General features: G+C 44.1%; 2 protein-coding genes across 2 annotated transcripts in view; one reads left to right on the plus strand and one right to left on the minus strand.

Annotated features, from left to right (window-relative positions):
• CIR1 (corepressor interacting with RBPJ, CIR1) overlaps positions 1–9387 on the plus strand; it is a 37030-nt gene extending 27643 nt beyond the window's left edge. The window contains 4 exon segments of the mRNA XM_069577175.1: positions 5716–5822; positions 7219–7304; positions 8510–9131; positions 9134–9387. Coding sequence (XP_069433276.1) covers positions 5716–5822; positions 7219–7304; positions 8510–9131; positions 9134–9211 — 893 coding nt within the window. The 3' untranslated portion in view covers positions 9212–9387.
• A 10120-nt stretch (positions 9388–19507) lies between these two features.
• On the minus strand, positions 19508–21938 carry SP9 (Sp9 transcription factor). The gene is made up of 2 exons (XM_069579451.1): positions 21918–21938; positions 19508–20932 (listed from the first exon to the last, which is right to left on the minus strand). Exons 1-2 carry the CDS (start codon positions 21936–21938, stop codon positions 19508–19510), a joined length of 1446 nt encoding a protein of 481 aa, XP_069435552.1.
• Between the last annotated feature and the right edge of the window lie 5076 nt (positions 21939–27014).

Raw genomic sequence — 27014 nt, forward strand, 5'->3', positions numbered from 1 at the left:
AGAGCGTTGTCATCACCTAGTAAATACCCTTCAGTCCCCTTTCCAGTTGGCTTCTTCCACTTACAACTACCACTCTAATTTCTAATCCCATATGTTACTTTTACCTGTTCATGATCTTCATATAGATGGAATCATCCGATGTGTGTTCTTCTGTGTCTGGCTTCTTTGACTCAACATGATGTTTTTGAAGTTCATGGATGCATTTCTTTTCAAGAGTGTTCATACTCTCATAACTTCTTTAGAACTTAGTGCTGACTTCTAATACTTCATATTCATCACAACACAAATGATTTTTCTTTGTTCTCTAGGACTGTGAATTCACTTTATTATCTTTATCACTTTATTATAATGTTTAGTGATAGATGTATCATCACTGAAATACCTGCATGTAAATTAAGTTGAAAATATAAAGATATAATCAAATGAAACTCAAATATCTTTAACATTATTGATTCTGTAAGGCAAGGCTGTTTTTAATACAGTGTTTTTCACTAGCATACAATAAGAGCAGTTTCACCTTTCCTTGCTTTTGTGTATTTTCCAGACACACAGACAAAAATGAAATGTTTAATTTTTCCTTTGTATTGTATGTCTTAATAGAGATCAGATTAGCTTTCTTCAGTATGAACTTGGATAAGGGCAGTAAGAAACCCTATTGTTTCCAACCTCCACTAAGATGAACTGGCAGTGTGTCAGGAAAATTCCCAGTATGGAGCAGTTTTATTACAATTCAGTACAATTGGTTTCTTGCATAACCTTTAGAAAATCATACATAAAACATTCTCATCTGTATAAATAAAAATCACCCACACACTTTATTAATAGCTTTGTTCACTTTTTCCCTGGGACGTGTGCTGCACGCTCCTACTGTGCCCCCCTTTTCAGTCTTTTTTAAAGATAACTTTCTGTAAGCTTTCTTTAAAGCAAAAAGGTTAGGTAATATTAGGAATCAAATACAAGTATAAGATAATTTTGATAATTCTCCCTCTTGATCACGTACATAACTAGTGTTTCTAAGTGTCCTTTTTACGTTTAGTGACAGAGTGTGGATTTTTCACAATATATAGTCAGTTTAACTTCAAGAAAGAAAGAAGAAATAAATGTCGTACTTTACATGGAAATAAGAATCATAATTTATTTGTGATGTGTTTGGGGGTTTATTTTCAAACATATACATTTTTAAGGTTTATGTCACTGTTAGTAAATAAACCACAGTAAATAACATGGTGAAACCAAGACCATACCAAGTTGAAGTCTTAGCTTTTTTTCCTTAGTCTAGTTCGTTAGCAAAAATGTGTTTGTTTTCAGGTGTCATCTTCCTGAATCCAAACTTCAGAAAACCTTCCATTATTCCCCTAAAGTATGTGTTATAAAATACCCAGATAGTTGAATAATAAGCCTTTAGATCTAACTGCTAATTTACAGGAAATACAAAGGTCAAAAGAACATATTAAATGACATCATTGCCCAGAATGGGGGAAATTCTGCAGGAAAAATGACCCAGTTTCTTGAACAAATGAATAGCAATAAAGGGAGCATAAGGAGGAAAAATGGCTACTTTTTTTAGATTAAAAGAGATTTAAGATGGGTCATTTATACCTCAAAAAGAGAGAAGGAGAGGGAGAAAAATACTCTATCAAAAAAGAAACAAAAATACTTGGAGGTAGTAAATAAAACAAGAATGGTAAAATATTGATAATTGTTGAGGCTGTGTGAGTATATAGAGCTCTTTACATTATTCTCTCTAGGTTTGAGATTTTTTTCATTATATAAAGTTAAAATACACAGAACAAGAAGGAAAAAAATTGATCACCCTTGTCATTGCAAACAAAATTATACTCACTCTAGCAATAGCATTTTAGTCCCAGCAAACAGTTGGTGGTGTTCAGTGCCCCAGTAAACAGTAGCATCCTATAAATTAAATTAGTGTATTTGAGAGAAGGAGGGCAAAGTATTTCTTTTTTTTTTTTTTCTTTTTCTTTTTTTTCAAAGTATTTCTAATACAGCTATTCTTAACCTAGAACTCGGTGTCCTCTCTTCTCCCACTGGATGCCGTAAAATAGTAGAAGAAATGCTTTGTTTGAAAGGAATGATGAATTTTGAAAGGAAGATGCCTCTGTCTTAGGAAAAGCAGATGGGCCTAGGTTAACAGTGAAACACAGGAAGTATCTCTGCCTTTAGCATTAGTCTTCCTCTGTGCAGTGTGTGGCATTCACCTGGGACTACCGTCCTCTAGTTGTGAAGTCAGCGATAGGGCCTTTCTCACAGCCAGCCCTTTTGATTCCTATATTATTCTCTGATAAAATACCTATTTTACTACAGAAGATTTTTTTACCTTCTGTTGCTTTTGTTAGTTCTATAAAAATGAATGTTCTTAATGAACAAATTAAACCCTTCACAAACATGATTTTAATACAATATAATTTGCCTTCAGAATTTTTTTCTGTGACATTAACTTCATGGTATTTTCCTAGTAGAATAAAGTCTGGGTCTAATCAGGACATAGAACTGCATACTATAGTCACAATCAGTATTTTGATATTTACCCACATATCATAGCAAAGCAAGTTTGCAAAATTAATGAATGCTGAAAACAGTTTCTTCCATGGACCTGCTTTTCTAATTTGGAACACTGGTTTTCAGGCTACGGAGGCTTAACCCAGCCTGGCTGAAGTGATCTAGAAAGGATCCCTCACAAATCTACATTTTAAAACAAATGCCCTTTTTTCTTGGAGAAGGAAATGACAACCCGCTCCAATATTCTTGCTTAGAGAATCCTGTGGACAGAGGAGCCTGGTGGGCTGCTGTCTATGGGGTTGCACATAGTCGTTCATGACTGAAGTGACTTAGCATGCACGCATGCATGGAGAAGGAGATGGCAACCCACTCCAGAATTCTTGCCTGGAGAATCCCAGGGACAGAGGAGTCTGGTGGGCTGCCATCTATGGGGTCACATAGAGTCAGACACAACTGAAGTGACTTAGCAGCAGCAGCAGAAGCCCTTTTTTCTGAGTTCTCTAGAATCATTCTGCCATGGCAAATTTAAGAGCAAACCACACATTCCTAAAGCCCAGCTACATGTGTAATTTAAATTATTAAGATATCCAAAAAAAGTAATCATTTTGCATTTGAACATATTTGTAAAATCTGTCTTTTAAACATATCTGTATAATCTATTATATCAATTAAAGTTTGAGCTCTCAGCTGGAGTCGTGTCCGTCAGTTTAGCTCTACCCAGCCACTATCACAATAACATGAAAGTATAAAGATATCTTGCTAAATATATCTTAGTTAAACTTGATATGTCAACATCTTTTAAACCTAGAACTTGTGATGATAGGAGAAAGTTTAAGTACCAAATGAAGGGAATAAGTCTGGATTTTGAAAAATGTTACTATCAAGAGCATTTTTTGTAAAAAAAAAAAATATATATATATATATATATATATATATATATATATATATATATATATATATATATATATAAAATAATCCTAAATGGTTATAGCTACTGACAAAAAAATAGTTGTTTTATTTATTGAGTACTGTTAGATTCTTCACTAATCACTGTATTTAGAGTCTTACAGTGTGGAAGTACATGCTGAGCATATGTACTATAAAATCTCAGTTAAGATTTTAGAGAAATATAAGTGATGGAAGAGTAATTTTTGTTTCATAGTCTGTATAATCTCTGTCAGCCTGGGGAAAAAGAGATCATTTTCTTGAAGTGGTTGGAAGTGCTATAATGAAAAAATTTTAAGCATGTTTTCTAATACATTTTATTAAAATTACCCATCTTTTGATGAAAACTGATGAAATCAGTACCCTCTCATCATAATGGCCAAAACTCTTTAGCCCTTCACTGGAGTGCTTTTTATCCTAATTCTTAACATGTTTGCTTTCTGAATTCATTTAACATCTAAAAAGTTGTTGACAAAGAAATGTAGTTTTGACACTTCAGGAAAGACATTTTCTACTTCATAAAATTATGTTTCTACATGTGAAATTTGACAAGGCACCAAAAAGTGAACACTCTATAATTAATTTAAAGCTATTGTATTAGCGCTTCAGTGCCATTTAGAGGCAATCCATACTAATATTTAAAATTCAGTTTTTTACTTACCATCTTATTATCGATATTATCAACCAAACTGAATAATTTTTCTCAAAGTCATTAAAGTAATCCACAGGAACTAATTGTATAAAAGAAAAAACAAAAAATCATGTTGTTTTAAAATGAAATATATCAGTCAAAGGCACTGCTTTGTGATGTTTTTGTTTTCAATAAATAAGGCTTTTTCCCCCAATAAATTAAAGCATCACATTATTAATACTTCCCATACTCCAATAATAGGCAGTTTTTCTAATTATCTCCCTAATACCTGTAGGCAACTTTCAATTGTTTTTGCTAATATGGATAGAATGGTAAAGCCCAGAGTCCAGTAAGAGTTATTGACCTACACCTGAACTTGTCTGACCAAACTTTTTACCAAAGATGCTACTGACAAGAGAACGGATTTAAATTGTATTGCCTATTTCCTTTTGCATTTTATGGTAACATGTAAGTGAGCGTGCAAATAAGTATCAGTAGTTAAAAGACCAAGAGAGCAGTTAAGAGTAAAGAAACTAGATGACATACTCAGTCAGCAAACTAGAATATCAGTTTCTGAGTGTTTCTCCATCCTCCCAACTTCCCATATGAATTCCTTGTTGGCAGGAACTGTCCTATTCTTCCCTGCATTCCAGATACATTGCCCAGTGTAGTTCATTAGAGCCAGTGTAATGATTTAGGCCAGAAACTTCTAAAACCTTCCATGAAATGTCATTATTTGCTGCCGGCAGGGAAAACAAAGTGAAACTGGAATATGCAAAAGGAGGAGGAAAGAGTCTCTCTTATCTTACATACATATAATAATGTTTGAGGGAAGAGTACAGATGTTTAAAATTTTTTTATTTTTAATTATATCTGTGTTTAGCCCATATTATTTGTCTTTAGAGCATATTATATTACCAAAACAAGCTCACTTTTCAAAAAGTTCGGGGATTTTGCTAAAGTGCAAACAACAGCTTGTAGAAAATATAACACATACACACATATAACCAGCCTAAAACTGCTTGTCACCAACCCCAAACTAATGACTAGAAGTTTCAAACTCTGGGTATGTATATGTGCAAGATTATAACTAAAGTACTTGATGGTTACTGATAGCGTGTGTGTGTGTGTGTGTGTGTGTGTGTGAGTTAGCAACCACATGGCAATGTATTCAGTATTGGTATTTGATAAATAAGGGTTAGAAATTTTGAATTGGAAACTAGAATATTAAATTGCTCATGTACCTTTAAAAGTATCTCTTTTTAAATTCTTACTGAGAGAATAACTATTAAAAATTTAATTACAGTCTTTTTTATCATTTTGCTTTGATTTTATACTAAAAACTACCAAGAAGATAACATTTAAGTGTATCTTTTCAATATGACAAAGTTACATAAGAAGAGAGTCCCCTAGCACGTAAAGAAAAATGCAATTATTTTCTATTCTGAATCTCCAGACTGCTGTTTTAGAAAATCATATCTGATTATTTGCTCAGCAGAAGATTATTGAGTTGATTTAGCTGTGATTTTATTTAACAAAGCTTCAACTACATTCCTACTGTGGAGTCCGAAAAAGGTAGAGAGATATAAATGATACATTCAAACTGTGATTTTTGTGAACAGGGCCATCGATGCACCCCTCGGAGCTAATAGCGGAGATGAGAAACAGTGGGTTTGCACTGAAACGAAATGTACTGGGGAGAAACTTGACCGCAAATGATCCATCACAGGTAATGATCTTTTTATCAGTAAGCTGAAAATGTCTATAAATCTAAATGTGATTGCTTGTGAATTGCTACTTAATGTTTTCCAATATGCATATATCCATAGGAAGGCAAGATAGAGCAAAGAAAATGCCTAAAATACATCTTGATTTTGCTTCTTTATTATTTTAGCCTAAACGAGAAGTTGTTTTTAAACCTATATTTTAATAAATAAAACTGCTTCTCTGGGTTTTTGTGGATAAAATACCTAACTGATCTGGTGATAAGGCTGTTACTTTTTCCTTCTTGCTAACTTAGCCTGAAGTGATGTTAAACAGAACCAATGAGAAGAAGTGTATAAAAGCAAACCCCTCAAAATAATGGAAAGTATTTTAAACAGTTACTTGATTAAACTGTACATAGATCCAGAAATGGTTGAGTTTAAAGGGTTGTAGATGTTCTAATATAAATCATTTATTTCATTTAATGAGGAAACTGGAGCCCACAGAAGTTAAGTGATTTCCCTAAGATCATGTGGCTGTTGAGAGACAGAGCTGAGACTAAATCCCAGACTCCCACTGGCATAAACTTGTGCTGCTCTGAGAGTCACATTCCATCTCAGACATTGCTAGGGATTGTACGTGTAACCTATCTACCGTGTATAAAGTGGAGTGAAGTGTTAGTCGAAGTCGTGTCCTAATCTTTGCAAGTCCATGAACTGTAGCCCGCCAGTCTCCTCTGTCAATGGGATTCTCCAGGCAAAAATACTGGAGTAGGTTGCTGTTCCCTTCTCCAGGAGATCTTTCCCACCCAGGGATCAAACCCGTGTCTTCCGCATTTCAGGCAGATTCTTTACCTAGAATACCGGAGAGCTCTAAGCCACCAGAGAAGCCCATTTATTATGTATGTGTACTGTTTAATATATTTAATAATGTACTGTTGGAATTAGAAAGGCAAAAAGTGTGGGTGTTTTGACCTTCCTGTAGAGCTCGTGATCTTCCTGGGTTTTATGTTTCATTAAATTAAACAGAAAATATTTAAACTCACAAGTGTTTAAATTCAAACTTAAGAGAGAATTGTAAAGCCATTATCCTCCAATTAAAAATAAATAAGTTTTTTTAAAAAATAAAAGTGGAGAAAGGTTAAAAAAAAAATAAAAACGAGAGAGAGTGGAAGCCGTGCTTTAAATATTTCATCTGTGTTTCTCTATCGTCCTCTCCTGATAAAGCAGTCCTCTTAATCTCTTAGGCCGTTATGATCCTCCTTGGCAGGTAGACTACAAAAGTTTTTGAATTCCACTTTCCAATCTAAAATGTCATACTCATCAACAGTGTGTCCCTAATATAAAACTTATTTGTAAATGTTTCCTGACAACTAACTTGTTTTCTAGTCTAGCAATTTAATGATGTTTTTGTTGACTTAGGAATATGTTGCAAGCGAGGGTGAAGAAGATCCAGAAGTTGAATTTTTAAAGTCACTAACAACCAAACAAAAACAGAAACTCCTCAGGTGATTAAAAAGTGTCTGTTTAATTAATTCACCTACATTTTTTCTTATGTTTCATTTTAGGGTCATATTCATCTCTGATCCTAAGTTTAAGGTACTTAAACCGTGTATCACATTGATGTATTGATTATTCTTCAGCCTCAGTAATATAGTTTTGTCTTTCAGGAATATGAAAATGGATGTAAGATTATATATTCAGCTTATACCACAAAGTCACTGAACTTTTCAGAAAATTTAATTTGGAAATAGATTTATTTGTAGGTTTTACTTTTCATAGTAGATTTGTATATCTTTATATACAGTTTGTTCTTAGAGGATATTGTGGGCCATGTATTACTCTCTTTAATTTTGTACAATTTTATGAAGAATGCTGAAAATGCTAAAATTTAAAGTAAGTATGAATCATGTTAAACAGTCTACCTCCGGATTAAAGAATCTAAGAAATGTCTGGTGAGTCCAATAGAGGGAGCTCATGTTGTTTCAATATGTGGAGTTTTGAGGATGGCTGGACAGAATCCAGTGAGGACATTTTTATTTCAGAGTAACTCAAATATATCTTATAAATAAAGTTACTCTACTGAGAATGTGAATTACTCTTTAGAAATGCATAATGCCATAGTAGAATTGTCCTAATTATTTAATAAGTCTAAACAATTGTTGAAAACTAATATGTGATCTTTTATGTAACTAAAATAGAGTATTAAAAAATGTAAAAATATATTGTTATTCTGAATTTCTGGAGAATATGCGTTTGAATTTTGACAGTGTAATGTTTCGTATTTCCATATTTTAAAATAGTACATACATAAAATTAATGTTTCATTGATTAGAGCTTTATATTTGAGTTTGCAGTTGGTCCAGCTAATGTTACAGACCTTTCTTTATGCCATGGTGACGATTATGTAGAATACTATATAATTTCAAATTCTGATTCAGTAAAAAAAAAAAAATGTAATAGTCATTACTATAGAGGACAGTATACTGAGACAGTTAATGTATTTTTAAATTTAAATTTATTGTGTATGTGCCTTGAGTAATTTAAAAGGAAGAAAACAATTTGTTGTTTAATAAAAGTAAAGAATGTGTTTGTATTTGAATACCACTTTTAATGTTTCTAAGAAACTGTATTGTCTATTCAGAATTTTATATTTGTCAGTGAAAGTAGACTATTTTTACATAGCCTATTACTGTTTTTTCCCTAATAACAGGAAATTAGATCGACTTGAGAAGAAAAAAAAGAAAAAGAAAAAAGATAGAAAAAAGAAAAAGCTTCAGAAGAGCAGAAGTAAACACAAAAAACATAAAAACAAGCCCTCCTCCTCCTCCTCCTCCTCCTCCCCCCCGTCCCCGCTGTCCTCCTCCTCCTCCTCCTCTAGTGACAGTTCAGAAAGCAGCAGTGAGAGTGACAGCAAAGGGACAAAAATGCAGGAGAAGAGAAGAAAGAAAAACAAGCGTTCAGGGAATCACAACAGTGATCCTGAAGCGACGGGCAAGTCTCAGCAGAGAAAACGGGATGAGGAACGTTCTTGCAGTCACAGTCACAAGGAAAAGCCTAAGTTTTTAAAACAAGAGAGTTCTGGGGAGAACAGCAAACGGAGCCATCCTGATTCTGACAGAAAGCCCAGAAGCCGTGACCAGAGTCCAGGGAAGAGAGGATCTGGGAGAGAGGAGAGGAGCCGGAGAAGCCGAAGCAGAAGCCCCGGCAGTTACCAGCCGAGAGAAGGAAGGAAGCGGCCGCGGCGCAGTCCAGGTGAAGAGCGGGACAGAAGAAGCGACCCCAGACGCCGTGGCTCGGATGCATACAGAGGAGGGCAGGTGCATAGAGAGCATTATCGGGAGATAAGCATACTAGAGTGACACCAGAATGGAGCAGAAGTAGAGAACATAGAGAGACTTACCTGCGACAGTAAACTGCAAATAAAAATATCTCCACTTTTTTCTTGAATACCTGTAGCAAGGGCTAAATTATATACTGTTGTCTTTCTAATAAGAAGCTCTATTTTAATTTTTCATCTCTGTAAACTGTTACATCAAGTACAAAACTACATGAATCCCATAAGAATAAACTGCAAATGTTTGTAAGTAATCTATTTGGAGGCTGTAAAAATATATTCAGTTGACAAATGTTTCTTATACCCTATACTGAAATAAAAACCCCTTATTACTCTGTGACATTTTCATCATTAAAAGAATGACAGTACATTGAATGGATATAGTTTAATTATTTTTTCAATTCACATTTATTACTTTTAAGGTTTGAATTTACTTGAAGCCAAGTGTAAGCGCTATAGAAATTCGCTGGTGTGAATTAAGTAATGGATTGATCTGTATTACTTTAAGACTTCTTTGTTGTTTTGCTCTAGGGTAAAAAGCTAGCTACATTTGGATGATGTGTTAATTTTCTCTGCTGCCTTAACAAATTACCTCAGTCTTAATGCAAATACAGTTCTGGAGATCAGAAGTCTGAAATGGGTCTCACTAGGCTAAAATCAAGGTGTCAGCAGAGTTGGTTCGCTCTGGAGGCTCTGGGAAAAATCTGCTTGACTATTCCAGCTTCTAGAGGCCACCTGCATTCCTTGGCTCCTGTCCCCTTTCTTCCATCTTCAAAACTAACAAAGTCAAGTCAAATTCTCGTACCTAATTGCTTTGACACTTTGACATTCTGCACTGTTTTCAACTTTGGGGGACCCTTGTAGATTACATTGGGCCTGTCAGGAGACTGGAATAATCACCGTATTTCAAAATCAGCTGATTAGCAACCTTCATTCTGTCAGGAACTTTAATTCCTCTTTGCCCTGTAACCTAGCATCTTCATAGGCTCTGGGTTGGGACTGCTGTGTCATTAAGGGACCATTATTCTACCTAGAACAGATGGCCTTTCAACCACTGACATTTCTTCGATCACACAGTTTACTTCTAAAGGTTAAGCATTTATTGTCATGAACGAGTAAACTGTTTAGATATATTTCATAAGTATAGGTATGTGTGGCGTACAAAAATTTAGCTATAAATTTCCCCTTGTGTTTCAAAGTGTATGGTAAAGGAAAATTATAGAAAAAATCATTTAGTTCAAATTACAAGTAACATGCAATTCAAAAAAATACATACTAACCATCACATACGCAAGTATTATCATGGTTCCACATTTTAAAAACACCTCTTTAATACAATACAAATACTCATTCGTTCAGATGGTTTTTGAGAATTGGCAGTCCTAGTTTCATAGATTAGAAAGTAATTTAGAAGAATTACTTTAAGACATGTGTATCTGGTGTGTGTGTGTGTGTGTGTATGTATGTGTGTGTGTGTGTATAGATAGATATATCTTTCTCTTGTATATGCACACACAGATGTCCTCTGATTCACAAGCAGCTCACTGAAGGCACAAAGCAACTCTGATTATTTACATTTTTAAGAGAGTTGCGAGAGGAGAACTTGAATTCCTCCTCCTGTACTCTTCAGTAACTTACTGTGCACCTTAAAGATCCCCTTCCTTCTTCGTTTAAAAAAAGAAAGCGTGCATTTGAGATTGATAAAGACTGCTAATTTACACCTTGAGTTCATCAGTGTTGCACTGATTATTTCCTATGTTATGCCTTTTTAGACTTTATAATTTTGATAATGTCAAAACCTATGCAATACTTACTGCCTTAAAGAATTTCTGAACCTGTAGTGTTCATGAAGGGAAATGTTGAAATGCATCCTGTAATTAAAATGAATTAAATACATTACCATTTAACACTTCCACAAAAGTGTGGTGCCTTTTTAACTTGAAGGTGGCCGCAAGAATTTTTAAATCTCTGGTTAACTTATCCTTCACTGTTTGAGAAACTATAAGGCAGTACCAGTACCCGCCCCCCAATATTCTTATCAACCCAACAGTGAGAAAAATTCACATGTAGTTATAGAAAATGTTGGTTTGCTGTTTGGCTTTCAGACTTGGTCACCCAAGGGTGCTAGACAGCCCCAAGGGGTTAGCATTCCAACTTGGCAAACTTAAAAACTGAAGGGAGGCATTTTCACGTATAATCATAACATGGTAACAGTTTTAAAGAGGCTCATCTGACTTGTTCTGCATATTCTAATGTAAAGGCAAAAGCAATTGAAAGTGATTTTTTAAATGTTAAGCATCTTGTTACCCTTTTGCTTTTGAGGTACAAGGTAAAAACCAGAGATAAGGCTCATAATAGAAAGTATGTCTAGTTGTATGTGTAGACGTTTCCCTAAGTACTAACTCCAAAAAAAGAATCCTCCAAGTTTAATGCGTATGATTCAAAAACAAAAGTCCTCAACAGTAACTTTTTTTTTTTTTTTTTTAGAAAACCACAGGAAAAGTCTGGTGATAAGTCATTCTTCTGACCCTTAATAGAGAAATTCTTTTCAAGAAATCTGGATGTACCTAGTGACATTTCTTATTTGTCCAGTGGCCTGACATAGCACTGGCTAACTTCAGAGACTTTATTGGGTTCCCTTCCTCTCCTTTCCCTGGCTTAACATTTAAGGTAATTTAACACTAGCAAATTAATTCCTGCAGGAGGTGCTGTCGATTTACAAATGGTCAGGCATGATCAGGTTACTAGGTTAGGACTTGTTTATCTGAATGTCTATGTGGTAAGGTAGTCATCATTTAATTTAATAAATGTGCCAGAATAGGCAAGGTTGCTGCAGCATAGCAGCAGGTTTCTGCTTACCTTGCAGTGGAAAATGGAGATCTTGCTTTGTATCATACGATTTTAATCTGAAGAAAGCTTTTTATCTGAAAGGCTTGAAGAGACCTTCCTTGCTGTTCTTCCAGGAGATGGCTTGCTGACAGTGAATCACGGTGCTGTTGGGAGCCCGGCGTTTCCCGTTTTTAATCACCAAATATTTACGATGCTTCAGCGTTGACTCTCAAAGATTTTAAAATCCACCTAAGCCATTTCACTTTCCTCCTTAGGAAACGACCACTGGGCTGAGGTGCGCTGGAGGAGGCCATTCTGCAAGGCCGCACCCTCCACACCCTGTGCTTAATAAGATCTGGGAGAAAGCTGCGTTTTAGCTTCAGTAGCTGAGGAGTATTAAGAAATCTTTTTATTTTCTGAAAAGAAAACCTAGATAGTTACCATTTCTTGAAAAGAGAGAAAGGCATGCAGTAGCTGCTGGTCTTGGGAGCGGGTTTTTCAGATCAAAAAGGAGAAATGCTTTTTAAAAGTTGTGAGCAAAAACTAAGACGGAGGGAACTATAAGGTTTGGGAGATGCGATGGCAACCCAGTACTGATGAATCTCAAACCCCGTTCCTGCTGACAGAAGCGGAAACAGATCCTCTTCCTCTTCCTTCTTTCGCCCCTCTTCACGCCACACTTAACACCCTCAGAATATAACTAATAATGAAGCGGGGTGAAACGCAGGAAACAACGCAAAGAAATGCACATTCTGGCCCAAACTGCCCGTGAGTCGCCTCTCCCTGACTCGTAGACACGGAAAACCCCAGTCCTTTCGGTCTGAATGTCCTCCAGATGGAGTGGGCAGAAGCGGAGGTCCGGAGGCTTGGGTGCTGACCAGATCGTGGCTTCCAAGCACCTCGCCTTAGACTGAAAGGAGGCCAGCTGGGGGCTGGCTTGCTCTTCACATCCCCAGAGGCGACACCACCCCTGCGCGCTGTGATGCTTTCCTAGACACGCGTCTGGCAACCTTCTGAACGTACCTCAAACCCAGATGAAAGCCTGATTGTTAGGCGGCCCGTCTCCCTCCTAGAATAAGCGAGGAGGCCGCTGGACTACCCACCGACGAAGTGTAAACAGGAAAGGATGCGGGCTAAACTCGCAGCACCCGTCCTGCTCTCCATCCCCGACCCCACCGGTGGCCCACTCAGAAGAAATTCTAGGCTGTGGGCCAGGGGAGCTGCGCCCTGGGGACCAGCGCGCCAGGGCCGCCACGCGCCCTCTCCTGCCAGTTCCTGCCTAAGCTTGCCCGGCCTCCCGCGCGTTTCTCCTCTGCAGGTTGGAGGGTGGACTTCGCTAGTTAGGAAAGCCAGCGAGTATCTCGTGTCTCTGGGGCTCCACAGGTGAAGAGGGCGCTTTAGGACGCTGATGCTAATCTCTCGCTCCCGGGGCAAAAATGAAAATGTTGACTCTCGCCAGCAAACTGCAAGCAGAAAACAGATCAGCGTTGCGGGGCGGGGGGGTGGGGGTGGAGAGGGGATTTATCAGTCTGCATTTTTAAAATAAATAGATCACCCAGAAATGGTTGGATGTTTGCAAAACAATGTAAAATCCCCAGTATGAATTCTAAAGGAAGAGAGTGTAAGGATCTTGGAAAATCTATAGCCTTGCTTTGCTTTCCCGGATCCCTGAGAACAGGCCCTGGAGGAACATGTTTCCACGGACTTGCTGAAACCTTCCCTTAACTGGAGTTGCAAACACACTGTATATATTTATATCAATAACATATAGGGTAGGCATGTCTGTATGTATTTACCTCATACATATTTCTATAAACTCCAGCGTCTGGAAAGGGTGGGGGTAAATAACACTGAACGGTTAAAATTATGGAGAAGGGATAATAACTGATTACTAATTTGAAAGTAAATAAACAGGTGACTTTTTCAGATCAAATTCCTCCTTGGATCGTTACAATAAATATCTCTGAAGGAAGCTCTCTATTTATGTTGTCATTGATTAATTCTTCACTACCTCATTTGATTTCGATTTAGAACGATTTGATTCTAATTTAATTAGCATGTAATTTGGATGTACATAATTACTGTAATTATGACATTCAGGTAAGGCAGCTTTAGGCTGAAAGGCAATTTCAAATTTTCTAGCAACCTACTTTGTACTTGGAAATGGACAAGGACTTTGCGCCCTGCTATCCAAGTAGTAATTAGCACATCTTTGAAATAGGCAGTGCGGCGGGATTTGTATTAAAACAGCAAATACAAACTCAGCCGAGTTACCCGCTGCAAAGGTGGCTGAGAGTTCCGGGAAACGCACGGCGTTTCCCTGGCGCGAGATCAGGGAGCCCGGCGCCCCGTCGCCTCAGCCGGCTTTATCTGCTGCGGGCTCTGGCGCCTCTGCGGCCTTGGGTGCGGGATTTGGAGGTGTAGCTTTTAAGATTAAAATACAATAAACGTTCGGGGAGGGTGGGGGACAAGGAAGGAAGGGAAGAAGCCATTGCACGACGTCTGAAGACGAGGGGTGGGGTAGTGGACTAGGAAGAGGAGGGAAAGGGGCGGCGGGGGAACCGCGAGACGCAGAGTGGAGAGAAGATTGGTCAACGCCCCCAAGTGTTATCCGATTTTAGATTTGGGTTTCCAAGAGAAAAGGCGGGGGCAAAGGGGATCAGTTCGCGCCGGCGGGCAGTGCAGACCCTTCGCAAGGAGCTGGGAGGAGGGGTTTCGGGACTTCTGGCAGCCCCCGGAGACCCTGCCCGCCCCGCCCAGTCCCGGCCTACCCAGTAGCCCCCAGCCCTCGACTCCGGCGGGACGGCGCCGGGAAGACAGCGGAGAGGCAGGAGACTGCTTCGGCCATCCCCGGGTCCGGGCTGGAGAAGGTGCGGGTCCCTCGCTTCTCTCCCCTTCACAGGGGGTCTCGGGACACGGAACGATCTGTTTGAGTGCTTTAATCAGCTTGGTTTGGTCGGTCCAAGCCCGGGTCGTTGGGCGAAGAGCGCGGGGGCGCTGCGCCCACGGCCGGGTCCCCATGCCGGCTCCAAATCGCCGCCGACAGCGCCCAGCGTGCTCAACTCCAACTTGGAAGACCCTGAAATTGCCTTGAAAGAAATTTTAAATACGCCAGTTCTAAGACTAGGGCCAAAGCAAGGCGTTATTTTATTTGTTTGGATTTTCAGTTAGCACATCTCAGAAAAAACTTCCTTGCCTGGGAGCAATAATACCTGCCGTTACTAAGCAGTGCTCCCCAGTAGTGGGGTTTGTCTTCCCCGGAAGACAAAAACTCGCTTTTCTTTGCTGGATTCGCTCGGTTGTTGCAGCTTGCTGCAAACGCAGACTCCCGGCTCTCGAAGCGGCGAGCGAGGGCGGATAGTGCGGCCTTCCCGAACCCGAGCTCTAGATGGCGCCAGAGAGCCGCACTCGCCTAGCTCCTCTTAAAGGAATCAAGAGCGACTGTCAAACATAAAAGCAAATCAGAGTTTTCAGTTTTTTTAATGTGTTAAGAATGTTATTCCTTAAGAAAATTTGTAGCTAAATTATTCTCACTTAAAATAAACACTTAGTATACCAATTACACAAATGGGCGGGATTTATGTAAGATTTACTTCATCTGCATTTTTGCAGTGAGTGAGAGCCTTGGCGAATACAGATAATAGATGCAAATAAGATTAGAGTTAAAATAAATAAAGTCTCCATCTGAATAAAAAGAAATTCAATTTTACACGACTTATAACGATTTGACGGAATGTCCAGACAAGCCGCTCAGGTGCACCATCTAATCTCGTCAAAATAATGTTTTCCCTCCTGAAGGAGAGAAAAATCTTTCTCTTTTCTTTCTTTTTTTCGTTCTTTCTCCACACCCCCTCCCCCACATCAGGTAGAATTTGATTCACTCCAAGAGTTTTTTAAAAATGTAAATAAAGCCAGAAAAGGCAGAACGCGGCGAGGAGGGTGTGGATTGTGGCTGGCTGAGAGAGAGAAGGGCCGAGGAAAACTTGGTCTTCGTTCCTCTCCTGCGCAGGAAGAGAAAGCTACAGCGCAGGAAATACTTGGAGACACCGGCTGAAACGAAATCAAATTTCCTCTCACCCGGGACTGAGAGAACTCAGGGCCCATGCCTGCTCCCTCAACCCCACACCAGCCTCCGAGCAGCGGCCCTCGCCTGCACCCGAACCAGAGCGGGCCGGGCCCAGGAGCCCCGAGGTGGCCCTGGGGAGAGGCGGCCCCACCTCGGGTGGAGACCGAACTCTTCTCGGGGTTCCTGGGCTTTCTCCTCCCACGCACGCCTTCCCCAATTTGCTGGGGCCCAGCGGGTCGCCGCCTGCTCTGGTCAAGGTATCCCCGCGCCCCCAGGGCCCCTGGGGCTGGAGGTTGGGGAAGACGGCGGGAGTCACCCTTGCCTGCTAGTTTCGGCTGGGGGCAGGGGCCCTCTCCCTCCGCGTGCAGGTTCCGCGAGCTCTGCTCTCCCGGCTGGACGCTCACGCCCGACCGCCGCCCGCCGTTCTGGGAAGCCGCGGTGATGGACATACGCTGACCCGCGGGGCACAGGCAGCGCGCAGAGGCCTTGATCACTGGGCTGCGGAGGGAGCCGCGAGGCGAGCGGGACCTGCACGGCCAGGCCCTTTGATCTGCCTTTATTATCCACGAGAAACAAAGCTGCCTGGGGCAGACGCCCGGGCGCCCTTATTCCCCGGGAGACCCCACCACACCCTCACCTCCGCGCCGCCTACCCTCAGCCCCCCAAACACGCCAGGCACGCTCTCAACCTCCAGCGCCTCGGCCCCAAGCCCCTAGAGTGAACGTAGCCCTGGCCAGCTTCTCTAGGCCAGGCCTGGACGAGAGGGCGCGCGGAGTGTAGGCTGGGGGGCCCGGTGATAAACTGAGCCAGAAGAGAAAATGGCCAAAGAAAAGAAACACTTGCGGAAGAGCCGGCCAGCCGAGGTTTCGGGGACGCAAGAAGGGGGAGCGGGAAGCCACCCAGCCCCAGACTCTGCAGACGCCCGGATGGAGACCTTCTCTGTACGTTTTATCTCTACTTTGCTATTTGGCTTTTCACTGCAGTTTGAGAGAAAATTTTTGTTGACTTAATAACAACAGTTTATTTTTCTCCTCTATAAAAATCAAAACATTCATTCAAGTTCCCAAGACAATAATCTTTTTAAATCCCCACACTGCCCCGCACACTGAGGCTGACTTTGCTTGTATTTTCTATTGTGAGGGGAGCCTTTTAGATATACTTTTATTCTGTAAATATGTACTTCATTTTCTAAATTAACATTTTTTCGAATTGCGAAATTATTTCACTTACCAATTTTCTTTTCGTTTCCCCCTCTCTTTTAAACCGGGGCTGTTAAGTTGGTGGTCAGAAGACAAAGAGAATGAAAATAATTTTCATTTCAATAATTGCCTTCTGGTCAATTTAACTGTGCCTTATTTTGAAAGAGACTGTCTAAATGAGATTCCTGTCCCAAATGTGTTCCCAGGCCTGATCCCAGCCTTTAATTATTCCTGAGTTTTTTTTTCTTCAGAATAAGACGCCGCACTGAGTAATCACAAAGAAGTCAGAGAGCATCCTTGAACCTTTTCAGAAGCAGCGCCACTGATATTCAAATAACCTGCGAGGGCCATTTGACGGCGCGGGGACCTAGGCATTTCCAATTCACTATTTGCATAGATCAGCCGTCTTTGAAAAGGAAAGGAGCAGTTGTCTTCCATAACATTAAAAAGCCTAGTTATCAAATCAAGTGCTTAGTTTGGGGGCTTTTAAAACGTTTACATTTTATCTCAGGTTGCCCTTTACCGTTTGACATGCAAATTTGGTGCAGTTAATTTAGACAATTAAAAAGATCTTCAAGGGAGCTTTGTCACGGAGAATATTTGGAGTTTTCCCCGTGGACCAGCTGAGATAAAGTTGGCCAGAACAAATGATGTCTAGGAGATTAATTAGATATTTGATAAGACATGAATCCCTAATAAGGGAATACAAGGCACAGGGGGCTGCTGTGTGCTCTAAGTCAAAATTAATAACATTTAACAAGATTTTCATTTAGGCATGAAATGTCTTTTCCGGGGTATTGACTCTAGCGATTTATTCCCTTGAGTCACCTCCCAACCGTAGAGGGTCTTGGGAGGTAAAAGACTTCTTTTTAAAAGCTTTTTCCTTTCACTCATTGTTTCTAAATAGCTTTTTAAAAACAAACAAACCCACTGGAGTTTTGTCTGACCTCTCTGGCAGGGGTAGGCACCTCCCCAGTTAAAACTGCCAAGGACCTTTGCTTTTTCGAAGGGGTTCCAGAGTTTTAAAATGTCACCTTTTAAGAGCTCTCTCCTTAAGTAATACAACTATACCTTATAACCCCATTTAATTTATGCTGTTAATATACAAATAAATAATTCTGACTTTGCAAAAATGTATCTGTATTATGGCTTTTTATAACTCACATAAACCTTACATTACCTAAGACTAACATTAAGGGAATTTTTCCCAACAAAAAAAGTCGACCCATGTAAAGGTTACTGGTGGGGGGCTGGGGTGTGTGTGTGTGACAGGATTAAAAAAAAAAAGAAAGTGTATTGTTCAGAGTCCTTTAATAATACCAAAATGAAAATATGGTGTCAAGATTTTCTTCATACAGATAAACGCATTTAATTTCTTTAGATGACCTTAACTTACGTGTTTGTGAGTGAAATGATAACTCAACATTTTAAATATCTTTTACATATATACTGACTCTCACAAAGTGCATCAGAAAATAAAAATAAAAAAACTCCCTGAATTTCAGGAATTCACCAAAAAAAAAAAACCTCTATTTGAATGAACACTTACAAGAAAATAAGAGAACACAATCTTTTGAACCCTATTTTTACAGATGTTATGAAATACAGAGAAACTGTCACTAGACTTCCAGCTTAATTTCTCACCTTCAGCCTTTTCGATGCTTCCTTTTATAGGAAAAAAAAAGTTTCACTGTAAGTAGATATCAAGCAGGACTTGGAGCATTTTATATATAATATAATCCACGCAAAGGGTCTGTGTTTATAGGTCCCGTTTGTTCTCAAATGTTCTGACAGTCCTTTGCAGGGTGGTGATTTGTTTTCGGAGAAAAGGAAAGAAGGGTGGAGGAACCGGGTGGGCGGTGGGGGTAGGAGGGAACGTTTCTATGTATTGCTCTTCGCTCAAGAAGTTTGTGCGAGTGGTGTGTGTGCGTGTGCACGCTTGAGTGTGCGTGCTTGTGGTTGTAGGTCACCGGCGTGTGTGTGTGTGTGTGTGTGTGTGTGTGCGCGCGCAGTTTTTTAAAGTGTTTGTGTCGCAAGTTGGTTCGCTTTTGTTCCTGGAAAACGCGTTCGATTCTCGTCTGGGCTCGGGCAGCAGAGGGGAGCTCCTGGCTTGGCCGGCGAGCGGCGGTCCGCGAGCCGAATGCCGCATCACCTCGCGCCGGCCCGGGGGCGGCCCTGGAGCCCTCGCCCGTCCATCCCCCGGTCGTTTGCCCTCCGAACCTCTCGCTCGCTTTCGTTGTCTACTCTCTCGCTCGCTTCCTCGCGCCTCTCTCCGGATCTCTAAGAGTCGTTGGGGCCAGACGCGGCTTCCTTGCCTCCCGCCGAGGCTGCCGCCGCAGCCGCAGCCGCCGCAGCCGCAGCCGCCCGGGCCGCACTGACGCCGGAGTCGTGCAGGATGAGGTCAGGGGACTCGGAGCGGGGCGTCTCCAGGTTGCTGGCGTCCGTGTCACTGTCGCTGCCCTTTTTGCCCCCGCCGCCCCCGTTGTGCGTCTTAATGTGTTTGCTCAGGTGGTCGCTGCGCATGAAGCGCTTGTTGCACACTGGACAGGCGAAGCGCTTCTCGCCCGTGTGAGTCCGCAGGTGCCGCTGCAGCTCGTCCGAGCGCGTGAAGCGCTTGCCGCAGAAGAGCCAGTTGCACACGAAGGGCCGCTCTCCCGTGTGCCAGCGCAGGTGCGCCTTCAGGTGCGACGTCTTGCCGTACACTTTGCCGCAGCCCGGGATATGGCAGCTGTGCAGGCCCTTGCGCCGCAGGCTCGCCCCGGCCGGGCCCAGCCGCTCCGCCTCCTGGCAGTTGGGGCAGTCGCAGGTGGCGCGGCCGGAGTAGCGGCGGGCCGAGCGCGCCGAGCTCCCCCCGGCGGCGGCGGCCGCGGCGCCCGAGATCATAGCGCTGGCCGCCGCGGCCGCCACTGCGGCGCTGGAGTCCGAGTAGGAGGGCAGCACCGGCTTAAAGCCGTCCTGGGCCAGCAGGTGCTGGCTGGTGGAGAGCAAGTGCGAGGCGGCGGCGGCCGAGGAGCCGAGGCCCGTGGAGCTGAAGGCCGAGTGCGTGAGCGAGCTGAAGTCGGGGTTGTAGGTGCCGAGCTGCGAGTGCAGCGAGGCTTGGGGGGCGCCCGAGTGCAGCGAGCTCTGGAGCCCCCCAGCGGGGTTCTGCACCTCCAGCCACGAGCCCGGGCTGCTGTGCACGTCCCACCACGACGACGCAGCGCCGTTGGTCACCTCGCCCGCCGCCAGCGTCGAGTGGAAGCCTGACTTGTACCACGACTCGTACGGGTGCGCCATGCCCACGCGCGGGTACAGGCCGTCGGCCGCCGTCGTGTGCACCTTGGAGATGAAGGCCGATTGGCCGCCCGCCTCCTGCGGGGACACCCCGGCCGCCGCCGCCGCGGCCGCCGCTGAGTTGGAGAAGAGGCCGCCGTAGTCGCTGCTGAACGCGGACGAAGTAGGGGACGTGGAGGCCAAGCAGAAGGCGCTGTTGGCTGCGCCCGAGCCTCCCGCCAGGCCGCCTGAGCCGCGGCCGCCGGTGGCCACTGCGAAGCCAGAGAGGCTGGACCCGAGGTTGCAGCTGGACGAGGAGCGCTTCCAGGGATGGAAGCCGCCCTTGGCAAAGGCGCTCGACTCCGGCAGCGTCGTCAGCGGGCTCGTGTTGCCGATCTTGTTACAGGTCGCCGCCAGCATGGCCAACGGGGTCGTTCCGAAGCGCGGCTCTTCCTACAGTGGGTGGGGTGGGGGAGGGAGCAGGAGGAGGAGGGCAGGAACAAGTGGGAGGAAGACACAAAGTGCACCCGTGAGCAGCCCCGTCCCCCAGCCACTGGTCCCGAGGCGGGGGGCGGGGGGGTGTCGTGGCCCCCCGACTCGCGCCTCCTCCCGGTGAGCTCGCGGAGGATGCGCCGCGCCCCGCGCGGGGCAGAGGTGATCCCAAGAGAGAGGGTCCCGGAGCTGTAAAGTTGTTCTTCGGTGGGGCTACAAATCAAAGATGTGTCGGTTCTCAGTCGCTGCATATCCTGCCCCAAACTGGACTCAAGTCGTTCGCCTTCCGCTCGCCATAAGCCCGCTCCTCTCAAAGAAGCCCCCAAGTCGCCCTTCGGGATGAAGCGCGAAGGTAAACACATCGACAACAAACACCAGGTGAGGGCAGAGGCGGCCGAAACAGCGACCGGGGGTGGGGGAAACTTGGGGCACTCCTCCCAAGGGTGACTACGACTTGATTCTTCTTAATAGAAAACGTTTTAAATGTTTACATACACACACACACGAAGACAAGAATCCGAGCAGAAGCGACCCCCGCGATGGATTTCAGTCATAGACGAACTAGGGAGCCGCAGAAGTGTAAATGTTAACGTGACTACATGGTCTGCAAAACGATTAAGACTGTTTTCTGGAAACACCGCTGTCGCGTAATTGCAACAATCCCCTAAGCAAGGGGTGGGGGGATGGGATATAAATCACGCGGGGAAGAAAAGGAACCTCTAAAACCGAGTATTGAAAGGACTTGCTTAACAAATCCTTTTCTTTCAAAGGCACCTCCTGGGTTCCAATAATTTGGAAAGAATCTATCTCAGAAATGTGGAAAGTGCTCAAAGAAGCTGAAGCTGCAGTCGGGCAGCAACAGTTTCTACAGAGCCGCCGACCTGGAGAAGCCATAACGAAAAATTACTCCTGTTAAAACAAGCAAATAACCGCACTTTCGACTTACCCCAAGTATAGACGTGGCCATAGCAGGTCCCTGGGTGGCGTGGCGGGGCCTGGAGCGAGGCTGAGCCTGGCGGCTGCTCGGAAAAACTATTCGGGTTCCGCGCGGCTCCGGCGTCCCCGCGCTCGCGCCGAGCGGACTCCGGGCTCCCGCGGGCTAAACTCAGCCTAAGTGCGAGGAGCACCCGCTTTGAAGTGCCGCTGGCTGCGCTTCTTACCCAATGAGGGCGCAGGCAGAGCAGACGGGAGCTGCCCAGCAGCCAATCAGACGCGCCGAGGGGCCCAAGCCCGGGCTCCCGGCGCGTGCCAGTCACTGCGGCTAACCCGGTTGGGGGCGGGGGCGGTCGCCGGCTAGGGACTGAAGAAATTACAGCGCAATTAAAAATTTACACACACTCACCAAGCCAGGTTTAAGTATCGTTGAGACCAAGTCACAAGCTTCCCCACCTCCACCCCCGCCCCCCGCGACCTCCCTGAGAAGATGCAAGTTAGGACTGACAGTCCTCGACTCTCCACTTGTGGGAAAGGAGACAGGAGGGGAGGGGGCGTCGAGGCGGAGGCCACACGAGCAAGGCCCAAGTAGAGATGAAAATGTCAACGCTCACTTTGTGTATCCAGGCTCTCGCCTACGGAGCACAACTTCGGCAGGATTCCATCATTCTCGCTCGCGATTGTATCATTGTCACTTGTCTACCTGGTTCCAGATTCCCACTGGATTCAGTTTTACTCAGAGTCACACTGAGGAGAAGGGGTGAAGGGACGGCTCCTCCGAAAGGAGAGAAATAGGCCTCTTCGTCCAGGTCTACACCCACAGACTTGTTGGGAGGGCCTGGAGCTTGCCGCATCCCGCCATTTCCCCTAGCGGTCTATGTGACTTCCTAATTGTCGCTCTGGCCTCTGACCCAGTGGGTAATACAAGTGCCACTCACACCCGAAGCTTCAAGTGGTAATTGAGGGCACCCTTTGTACCGTTTGCCAGCGCCTAGATACCAGGTTAACCCAGTTGTCAAATATGACTAAACAGTGGGACGTGCTGATTATCTGCCGGGTTTCGCTGGGGGCTGGCGTGGGGGTGGGAGATATCAGCCCATAAAACACGCTGCACGAAGCCGCTTATTTTCACAATGCAACGACTTTGGAAACAGAGATCGGCGGGAGCCGCGTCCGCCCCCACCGCCACCCCCGCTGAAGCTGCAGCTTGCTCGGCTGTTTGTTTAACCCGGTGAAGATTTGCATGTCACATTTCAGCCCGGAATCGAGTTTCTTGCCCCAGCTCCAACCCACTCACACTCCAGGCTGCCTGGGCCTAGAGGCTCCTCTGATGGGCAAGGACGCCGGTTTGAGGGGTGGGCTCGCCCCTAGCTCCCTGCTTTCCTGGTCGTGCTCAGGGAGCTTCTCCCGCGGATCTCCGTCCGTGAGTACCAGGGACGAGGCCACACGTGGGCGCCTCCACATTTTGCAAGCTGGAAGCATCTTAAAGTCCTCTTCGGATCCTGTCGCGTGAGAAGACACGTCCTCAGACAGACAACTAACTATGCTCCTGGAACCCCTTAGTCGCTGAGGTGTTTTTCTTCTTTCTGGGTCTCCCCTTCTTTTTCTTCAGGGTAGCCAGGAGCTTTTGAATCAGAAATATCAGTGCCCTCGACAGACGTGGGTACTGGTTTTAGTGTACCACATTTTCCCCTGAAAACCCACATCCTGCTCTAAAAGACATTTTAAACCACGAACCTCAACAGCTTGGGTGCAAAAGACGAGTTGCTGCGGAGGGGGAGCATACAGTACCTCTTGACCCAAAAAGTGCGACCACCGTGGCTCATCTCTTGGCCCTGAGACGGAGCCTGCATGCATCCTGGTGCACTCCGTAGGTGGAGAAGACTATACGGGTTGCTTTCTTTGCTTTTCGTTAGAATATCTTGGCTCAAATGCTCCCCGCCCCCCCACTTTGGTCTAAGGTGGCGAAAAGGCTGAGGAAAGTACGACAGAGAAAAAGGAGAGAAGGGAGAGAGAGTGAGAAGACCCGCGCCGCTCTAATGAAGCTTTGTGTCCTGGGGATTCTAGTAGAAATTGGCAGGGGGAGACGGGGAAGGGGGAGTGTGAAAAGCCCCGGGGACTCGGCGTGGAGGGGTGAGGCGGCATCCTAGCAGCCTGGAAGAACCGGAAAGCCCGGCAGGGGGACCCGGGAGCCCTTCCCAACAGGTGACTTCTGCCCTGGGAGAGCAGACTGGTGTTCGGCTTCCCGTAGAGTCTTCGCGTCGATTTACTAATAGAGGGATTGTTAAGTGGCAGCGAGGCGTTGCCGACTCACCCAGTGCAGCCCGGGGAGGAGTAGAGCGGAGGTTCCCCCCAGCCACCTCCTCCCCCAACATACCCTCTCTTTAAGGAAACCTGACAAAGTAATGACAATCCAAAAAGCCACTTAGCACTGGTGACATTTTCAAGTCAACCATTTAAAACAATTCCCGCTGGCACCTCAGGCTCCCGGCGCCCGGGTTGCCTTCCCTTCTCCTCTTCCTCTTCCTCCCTTCTTCTCCCCTCCCGCTCCCTCGGTTTTCAGCGCAGTTCCAGCTGTCAGACTCTCCGTGGGCACTCGGATATTTCTTTAGATACACATCACCGGATCACAATAAAAGTTAGAAAATCTTCCAGATGATCGCAGGCAGACGCCCTGGGCACTTCAACTTTAAGGTGGGGTGCCCAAGGAAATCTTTCAGAAGTCCAGGTTTTGTTTTTTTTTTTTTCCGTGTGACATTTTTTTCTTCCTCTAAAAAATCTAGTTTTTAAACAAAGATCAATGTGTTATGCTGAAGTGTTGAGCTGACTGTTAAAACATTTGGGGAAATAATGACAATGTAACAAAGGCCTGGTTTGGAGTGAATCATCACCCTTTTAAAAGTTAAAGCAATTTTCAGGAGAATAGCTTTCAGCAAACGCTTTACATTATTCAAAACGGCCAAATAATGCTCTATTATAGCGCCTGAATGCTGCCAGTCAGCCCCTAAGTGCAATTTGTGCAAAGGCCCCGGTGCCTTATCTCCACTTCTTTATAAAGAGGTGAATATAAAACAATTTCTTCCAAACCCAGACAGAGAGCACGAAAATTGCTTCCCTTTCTGCAATCAGGGCAATTTAACTGGAGTGCAATTAGCACTATTAAATGTCGATTCTGCATAAACAAATCTGACTGAGCAGCGAAAGTGGGGTGAGAACCTCATATACACTGAAACTGATTTTTTAAAATTATGTATCCGGGTCCTTTACAATTGATCCGTGACGTTTTCATCTTGGAATATATTTACATCGTAAATACACTACGGTTAAATCAACATAATTTTTTTTTGCAAAATAAAATTTCAATAGGAATCCTAATAAAGAAGAATAGGGTAATTAAAGGGACAAGTTCACTTCCTTTGAACAAATATTGTTTCCCCCATTTTGCCTCTCCCGAGAGCTTCGATCTGAGCAACTGCGCAAGTTGCTGCGTTGAGGAGGCAAAGCGGGGAAACAATTCCGTCATTAGCGCGGATCCGAAGGATTGGAGCTGCTAAGCCACGGGGGGGAAAAAAAAAAGATGCTTTTCCCTGATGCAACGGGAGACAGGAGAGGACCAGTTATCTTTTGAATAACTCGAAATATTAGGTGACTGCCCAAGAGCTTTGGCCAGTCGCAGAGTTGAGCTGCGAATATATGGCACGGGGATGGGGTGGGGTGAGGTGAGGTGGAGTTGGGGAGACTTGAGGATGTGGGCGGGAGCGGAGGCGTTGGGGGAGGAGGAACAGAAGGTTCTCGCCCGGGCCCTGCTGGCTGCTGTCAAAGCCTCAGCCACCCGGACCAGGATGGCCAGGGGCGAGGAGAGGGCCAGAAGAGGAGCCCTAAAAAAAGCATTTATCTGACCTGTCCTCCTCTCTCATGCCTTTATTTATTTGCTTAGCCACCAGGCTCCCTTTCTGAATAATACGCGCAATTAATTATGCTTTTCATTTGCATGATCTACACTACAGCAGTGATTATCAGGTCAGCACGGTGTGGGAGTTGGGGAGATACATTAATAACGAGTTAAAAGCAAAACAAACAACAACAACAAAAAACCCACACACAGGGAAAGCTGCCCTTGTGCACCACAGTTACCTGCCATGAACAGGGGCTGAAGACGCCAGTACAGAGGTAAGGTTGTTGAGTCCACTGAAGCTTTTCCTCAGTTGGAGTTTGTCAATAGTGGGTGACAATTAAATGCAGCTTTTAATTAGAAGGGAATCTTTTATCATGGACACATAGCTATATTTTTAAAAGCACTAGCCTTGAGATCAACTGGATGGAGAAAATTAATTGAAAATTGAGAAACTTTACCACAACTTCCATTGAGTTTTCACTTAACGTTTGTTCTATAACACCATCATTCCATCCTAACCCTTGCAAATAAAAGAGGCAGAAAGGCTCAAGAGGACACTGGAACTTTCATCTTTCCTCTACCTTGGAAGTGTTACTGCTCTTTAGAGATGGGAGGAGATGCAAATCCTTTTTGTCTCTAAGGTCTACTGAATAGACCTTAGTCTATTAAGGACACTCCGCACCTTTGCCACACAACTAATTTTCTGCTGCTAGATGTATCTGGGCCATATATTTTCAGCCTGCCTTGATCTGTTTATCTGAGCCAAAAATGCATGAACAATTAAATGAAAGACTCTGGTGTGTCAAAGAAAGGAAGGTGTCTGTAGACTGTGATGATTTTAATGACTGCAATTATTGGAAGATTATTCGACAAGCATCATAGATTTGTTTACTGCCTTACTTGGAAACCATGGGGGGCCTATTCTCCTTGGGGTTTTACCTTCCCTCCCTCCGTCACCAACTACTATAGAGGGGTCTTAGACCTAAGTAAATGTTGGCTTCCTTCTTTTTTAGGGCATTTCTACCAAAATTGGACTTCCCTGGTGGCTCAGACAGTAAAGCATCTGCCTTACAATGTGGGAGACCCGGGTTTGATCCCTGGATCAGGAAAATCCCCTCGAGAAGGAAATGGCAACCCACTCCAGTACTCTTGCCTGGAAAATCCCATGTACGGAGGAGCCTGGTGGGCTACAGTCCATGGGGTTTCAAAGAATCA

The sequence above is a fragment of the Ovis canadensis genome, chromosome 2, assembly GCF_042477335.2.
Source record: "Ovis canadensis isolate MfBH-ARS-UI-01 breed Bighorn chromosome 2, ARS-UI_OviCan_v2, whole genome shotgun sequence".
Taxonomy (NCBI): Eukaryota; Metazoa; Chordata; class Mammalia; order Artiodactyla; family Bovidae; genus Ovis; species Ovis canadensis.